Below are 6,600 nucleotides of genomic sequence, written 5' to 3'. Positions count from 1 at the left end.
TCCTCCATGCAAACATCTGGACATTCCTAGGACACACCAACTTCCATATCCTCTTCCATGAGTCCTCCGTGCACTTGTTGAGGTCGCCTACCGCGTCAGAGCTTCCCCCTATTCCACCATTCTTATTCATTCTTTGCATCTCTACATGTAGTTTATACGCACTTCTCACTGAGTGAATCCCTTTTGGTTCATAGTGCCATGCGACGAAATCCTGGACACCTTCCCGCAGAGGCATTTGCAAGATGTAGCGCACATCATCTGGCCAAAAGATGTCTCTCACCAGCCTTTCATCCCACTGTCCTGTTGCCGGGTCGATGAGTTCACTCACATGTTGGAGGATATTGTTCCTGCGTGGAGTTATTATTGTTCGTGACCATGGTCTTGGGATCCATGTATCAGTCCAGATTTTAACTGAAGCTCCATCCCCAATGCGCCAAATATATCCCTCACGGACTAGCTCCAGTCCTTTCAGCATGCTCCTCCAGGCATATGAGATGCCCTCCTTGACCTCGGCCTCCAGCACATGACAATGGGGGAAGTATCTTGCCTTGAGGATTCGACCACACAATGTATCCGGGTTCTGAACTAACCTCCAGATTTGTCTTGACAACATTGCCATGTTGAAGCTGTACATGTCCCGGAAGCCCAGCCCTCCTTTAGCTTTTGGCAAGGTTAACTTCTCCCAGCTGATCCAATGGACTGTATTTTCCTTGTCCCGTTGACTCCACCAGTAGGTGCCGATGAGAGAGCTTAGTTCTTGGCAGAAAGTTTTAGTTAGATCGAAGCAAGACATAGCGAAGGTGGGGATTGCTTGTGCTACTGCTTTCACTAGTGTCTCCTTGCCAACTTTTGCAATAAGCTTCTCCTTCCACCCGTAGATGCGCCCCGCTATGGCTCCCTTGACATAGGCGAAAGCTTTCCTCCTGGATTTGCCCACATGCATCGGGAGCCCCAGGTACTTGTCATTCCAGGACTTGTTCTGAATTTGGAGGGCAGCCTTTACTTCCATCCTCACTGTCATCTCTGTATTTGGACTGAACATCACCGCAGATTTTTCCAAGTTAATACATTGGCCCGAACAGCTCTCATACAGGTCCAGAATTTCTCTCAGAGCAAGTGCTTCTTGTTGGTTTGATTTCAGCAGCAGTACCGAGTCATCCGCAAACAGTAGATGTGAGACTGCCGGTGCGTTCTGGCAGATCTTCACCCCACTTATACTGCCATTTCTCTCTGCCTCGTGCAGCAACGCTGACAGCCCTTCCGCGCAAATCACAAAAAGATAAGGGGATAGAGGGTCCCCTTGACGAAGGCCCCTTGATGGAATGAATTGCTCCGTGAGCTCCCCATTCACTCTTATTTGGTATCTGACCGAGGTAACGCACTTCATGATAAGTTCCGTCCATACTGTACCAAATCCAAGCTTCTCTAGCAGGGCACGCAGAAAGCTCCACTCGATGCGGTCGTAAGCCTTGCTCAAATCCGTGATTGGAATGACTGTTTGCCCGTGCTTCTTGCTTAGCCTGGACCAAGCTGATTGCATCTCAGCCCACGAACGCCAGGCCCATTAAATAATTTACCAGGCGCCAGGCCCAACCCAGGCACGTTTTTTTTTCAGGCACGGAGCGCAGGAGGACGCTATCCAAACACCCCCAGAGCGCCCCTCCGCCCCGCCTGAATCCGTTCCGCCGCCGCTGCCGACGCAAGCCGAGGAAGCGAGGGAGGCCATGACGACCATTCGCCGGTTCTGCTGCGACGACCTGCTCCGCTTCGCCTCCGTCAACCTCGACCACCTAACCGAGACCGTAAGCCATCCCCAAAAGATCCGTCCTTTGCTCTCCTGTCGCCGTTTCTCGACGACGCCGTCCGGCGGACATCTCCTCTTCCCCGGTCTAACATGCCGATTCGCTCGCCGCAGTTCAACATGTCCTTCTACATGACGTACATGGCTCGCTGGCCCGACTACTTCCACACCGCCGTCAACCCCGGCGACCGCGTCATGGGATACAGTAAGCCTCCAGCCTCTCCTGCCCTTGGCCGGCTTCGACGGGCTTGTGATTCTGCTTCTTTGCGTTCCAGATTGGCTGGATCCGTAGAGTGCGAGCCCCCTCGATTTTGCTATTGAGAGTTGAACGGTGGGGATTTTTAGGGATAGGTTTATCTGTCTGCCTAGTAATGGTTTCTGCAGGTGCATATTCAGTCAGGTGAATCTTCGTAGATTGTATGATATTGTTCTCCAATTTGGCCTTGCTCTGTGCCTCTCCGTGGTGAAAGTGGCACTTACGATTGTGTGGGATTCGAAGGGTATTTACCAATGTTGCTAATTGACAGTATAACCGTGGTTTGCTTATGGGTTTGAACTTGAATGGAAAGGGAATGAACATCATGTTATTAGAGGGAGTATGCATTTTTGTTATGTTGAATAGACGAATACAATCCTTTCATGTTATATTTGTTCCGTTTCTGCCTTGTCCACTCTCTCATAATTTAGGATCTTACTTACACTGCAGTTATGGGTAAGGTTGAAGGACAAGGTGAATCTTGGCATGGACATGTTACGGCAGTGTCTGTTGCCTCAGAATTTCGAAGACAGAAGTTAGCCAAGACCCTTATGCATTTGCTGGAGGAAATCAGTGATAAGATGTAAGTGCCTGGTTTTCTTCTGACTGAATCTCCAAAAATTACATGGTTGTTATAAACTATATGCTTTCTGTTGTATTGTGAGCTTGATGGCGTTGAATTCCCTAGTAATATTTTGTCCCCCCCGTTGAGAGCTTTCATCCTCGTCCACATTTTTGTCTGCCAATAAGCTTGCACTTCCTGATTCCAGCATTTGGTAACTACTAACTAGGTCTGAATAACCAACCTAGTTTTAGTTTGGAAGGTCTTCTTGAGTACTCCCTCCGTTCCTAAATATAAGTCTTTAAAGAGGTTTCACTAGTGGACTACATACGGATGTATATAAACATACTTTAAAGTGTAGATTCACTCATTTTGTTTTGTATGTAGACTCTTAACGAAATATCTTAAAAGACTTATATTTAGGAACGGAGGGAGTACTATTTCTTCCTACTTGATCTGATGGCTGACCCATTGGACAGTGACAATTATCAAGAAAGTATGATCAGAAACAGGTGTTGGTACAATTTTGTAGAGTCTGGTGCCGTGGTATTACGGTTCTGTGCTTGCTCGCTCCCCTGCACAACTTTTTGTCAGTTGCATTCTCAAGAGCATCTCTCCCATTTCTTCCTACTCGATCTGTATAACTAGCCAAGATCAAGATAGGAAGGTTGTTTTGTGTCCGTCCCATCGGGCTGATGGCTGACCAGTTGGACAGTAACAATCTTGAAGAAAGTATGATCAGAAAAGCCCCTTGATAGAATTATGTAGAGTAGTAACTGGGCTGTGGTATTACAGTTCTGTGCTTGCTAGCTCTCCTGTACAACTTTATGTCAGTTGCATTCTCAAGAGCATCTCTCCCATTTCCTCCTACCAGGAACCACAACCTCTTAACACATCTTAGAATTGGGTGATTGAATTTAATATATCAGCCCTATTGATGCCGTACTGCAGTTCACTCCTCTCTCTACTCATGTGCCATTTAATACCAACCGTTTGGATCCAAAACTGGTGTAATCTTTGAATCTTGTATACTACGAGTAGATATTATCTCACTGGCATTACTCCATATCACACTAAGGCAATTTCTTCTGTTCAGGGATAAGGCCTATTTTGTGGATCTCTTTGTAAGGGCATCCAACATGCCGGCGATAAGGATGTATGAAAAGGTACACCTACGAACTTCATGATCACTAGCTAGCATACTGTTGCTGTATATGTCAATACGGATTACCTATTAGTTAATCCTCAATTCTTCAAACTAGTAATTTCTTCTGCTTCGCTAGACAGAAACTTTTATAATGTTTGGCAACGAAACCAAGAAACAGTATGTGAAGCTTGCATCATAGTGTATACATTTTAGTACGATATGCAAATATCCTCAGCAAACGTACCTAATTATGCTCGTTGTTCTTGTAGTTGGGCTATGTGGTTTATCGAAGGGTGCTTCGGTACTACTCAGGGGAAGAAGATGGCCTTGGTAAGTACTTGGAATGCCATACTTATGTCGTCTTATACTCGGATTAACTGCTCCGGTGCTACTGCTCACCTTTTTTTTATATTCTTATTAGATATGAGAAAGGCGCTATCACAAGATGTTGACAAGAAGTCCATCATACCACTCAAGAGACCAATAACACCGGACGAACTTGAATACGACTGACATGCTAAATTCTAACCATCACTCTTGATGGTTGTGTCCTCGTTGATCTGCACGACTTATATGGCAGCTCGACAAGCTATTGTCTCTAGTCTTGTTGAATGAGTGATCGTGAATTTTCTATTTGCACATTCCTGTTAAGATTTGAGGCACTTCAAGGTGGGCACTGATGATCAAACTAGTGCATGCTGAAGTGGAACGCCAATGTTTTTTGGCTTGCTGTTTTTTTTCCTGGCATGTCAATGTTATTTTGGAATTAGCAAGTTAAAATTCGTTTGACCTTGCCTATGACGAAATTCTAACATCTGCAAGTACTGGCTGCAGTTGTGCTACTTGGTCGAAGCCCCACCTCTTCAGAGCATCGTAACTTACGTGTCACAGCCCTAGCTTCTGATGATCTACTACTGCACATTCCTAAATATAAGTCTTTTTAGAGATTTCGTTAAGGGCTTACATATGAAACAAAATAAGTGAATCTATATTTTAAAGTATGTCTATATACATCTGTATGTAGTGCTTTAGTGAAACCTTTAAAAAGACTTTGTATGTAGTGCTTTAGTGAAACCTTTAAAAAGACTTGTATTTAGAAACGGAGGGAGTAGAATAGCTAAGCATGGCATGTCATCATGTTTAATTAAAATAAATATTGAAATGATGGGAACTCAAGCCTCATGTTTAATTAAAGGGCTAAAATCCGAAAATTTCTTCGGTGAACCCAAATGCCTTTCTAAATGCCCACGTGTCAGGTGCCGTCATGGCTAGTCTTTTTTGCAGAAAACCTCCTTACTATATACTTAATCATATATATGTCTTTTATTTTGCATTAAAAAAATCATATGATTATTTTTTCGTTTGTAAATGTTTAACATCAAATCGGATTTTTTCGAAAGTTTCTATCGAACTGTAAAGGAAAAAAAATAAAATACAGGGCTGCGGCGGGAATCAAACCCGCAACCTCTGGTACAGAGGCGCGGCGTCATCGCCACGGAGGCGTTCGGCCTGTACCAGACGTCAGTGACCTTGGCGTCTTCCATGTAAACAAAAAGCTAAGGACGTTGGCGTCACTAAAAGAGGTGAGATTAAAAATAATGATAAGGTTAATTCCGGAATTTGTTAGGGCAAAAGGTCAAAAATTTGTCCTCTGAGGTTTCGACTTGTTAGCGGCTAAATGGTTATAAAGTGCATGTTGTGTCTAGGGGGTCAAATTCTGGGCCAAAATCTGTGATATGCATTGATGATCGTTGGTCAACAATACGGGGCGAAGCGACTCGTCTATGTGCTTGGGATTTCATCACCCAACTCCACTAGACTTGTGTGGGAACATTGGATACCCGGTCTGATGGTTTGATGCCTGACTTGGCACCACCAGTTCAATGTTAACAAGGGTATATAGTTCCCATATACCAGTCAGTTATTATGACAGTATGCCCGGCGCAAATCTTGGCTTCATGTATGATCTTTTTAGCTAGTCTTCCATGCCTCCGATATCTGGCTTCGACACTTTATCCTAACATTGGTTGTAATCAATTGAGTTAACCACAAACGCAATTGTAGAGTTATCTTATAGTTTCTTTCCCCAAAATATCATAGGTGTATCCTGTTTTACGAGCTTCTATTCTTGTCGGATTGTTGGGATTGTACGTCATTTAGCATGTCGGAAACCTTGCCATCTACTCTCCCCGTTCCTAAATATAACACCTTTTAGAGATTGCACTATGAATTACTCCCTCTGTTTCTAAATATAAGTCTTTTAAGCAATTTCACTAGGGGTCTACATACGGAGCAAAATGATTGAATGTACACTTTAAAATATGTCTATATACATTCGTATGTAGTCTATTAGTGAAACATCTAAAAAGACATGTATTTAAGAACGGAGGGAGTATATACGGATCTACATAAACATATTTTAAAGTGTGGATTCACTCATTTTGCTTCATATGTAGTCTCCTAGCAAAATCTCTATAATGTCTTATATTTAGGGCCTGTTCGGAGGCACTCCACTCCAAGACTGCGCTCCGGGAGCGGGCGGAGCTACAGTTGGTGATAACGGAGCGGAGAAAGTGACACTCCGCAGATTCTTATATTTCTCGGAGCTGATGGACTTCCGAACAGGCACTTAGGAATGGAGAGAGTACTACCATACTACCGCTCTCTGCATTCTTAATGGAGTCCACTGCTAGGCATCAGACGAATTGGTGTACCGTATACTTGTTTGACACTAGTTAATCACCATGAATCAAATCACTTAAACAATGAAACGTAGGATCAGAGTGTCATATGTAGATCGGACGTGAAACATCGTATGCAAAACAATTCCCAAT

The 6,600-nt window shown here is 43.9% G+C and overlaps 1 protein-coding gene across 1 annotated transcript; it reads left to right on the top strand.

Moving 5' to 3' along the window:
* Window positions 1-1,626: 1,626 nt before the first annotated feature.
* On the top strand, window positions 1,627-4,503 carry LOC123447306 (N-terminal acetyltransferase B complex catalytic subunit NAA20). Its single transcript, XM_045123897.1, has 6 exons — window positions 1,627-1,802; window positions 1,916-2,006; window positions 2,508-2,640; window positions 3,716-3,785; window positions 4,036-4,096; window positions 4,188-4,503. The coding sequence occupies exons 1-6, from the start codon at window positions 1,725-1,727 to the stop codon at window positions 4,277-4,279; spliced, it is 525 nt and encodes a 174-aa protein (XP_044979832.1). The 5' UTR covers window positions 1,627-1,724; the 3' UTR covers window positions 4,280-4,503.
* The last annotated feature ends 2,097 nt before the right edge of the window (window positions 4,504-6,600 follow it).

The sequence above is a fragment of the Hordeum vulgare genome, chromosome 4H (assembly GCF_904849725.1).
Source record: "Hordeum vulgare subsp. vulgare chromosome 4H, MorexV3_pseudomolecules_assembly, whole genome shotgun sequence".
Taxonomy (NCBI): Eukaryota; Viridiplantae; Streptophyta; class Magnoliopsida; order Poales; family Poaceae; genus Hordeum; species Hordeum vulgare.
This window is presented reverse-complemented; position numbering and strand designations above follow the sequence as displayed.

What these genes read in the sequence shown, in the direction of transcription:
- LOC123447306 (XM_045123897.1), top strand. Translation starts at nt 1,725, where the DNA reads ATGACGACCATTCGCCGGTTCTGCTGCGACGACCTGCTCCGCTTCGCC. An exon ending in GAGGAAATCAGTGATAAGAT is followed by an intron (nt 2,641 to 3,715) that starts GTAAGTGCCTGG and finishes TCTTCTGTTCAG; the next exon opens with GGATAAGGCCTATTTTGTGG. An exon ending in AGGGGAAGAAGATGGCCTTG is followed by an intron (nt 4,097 to 4,187) that starts GTAAGTACTTGG and finishes TATTCTTATTAG; the next exon opens with ATATGAGAAAGGCGCTATCA.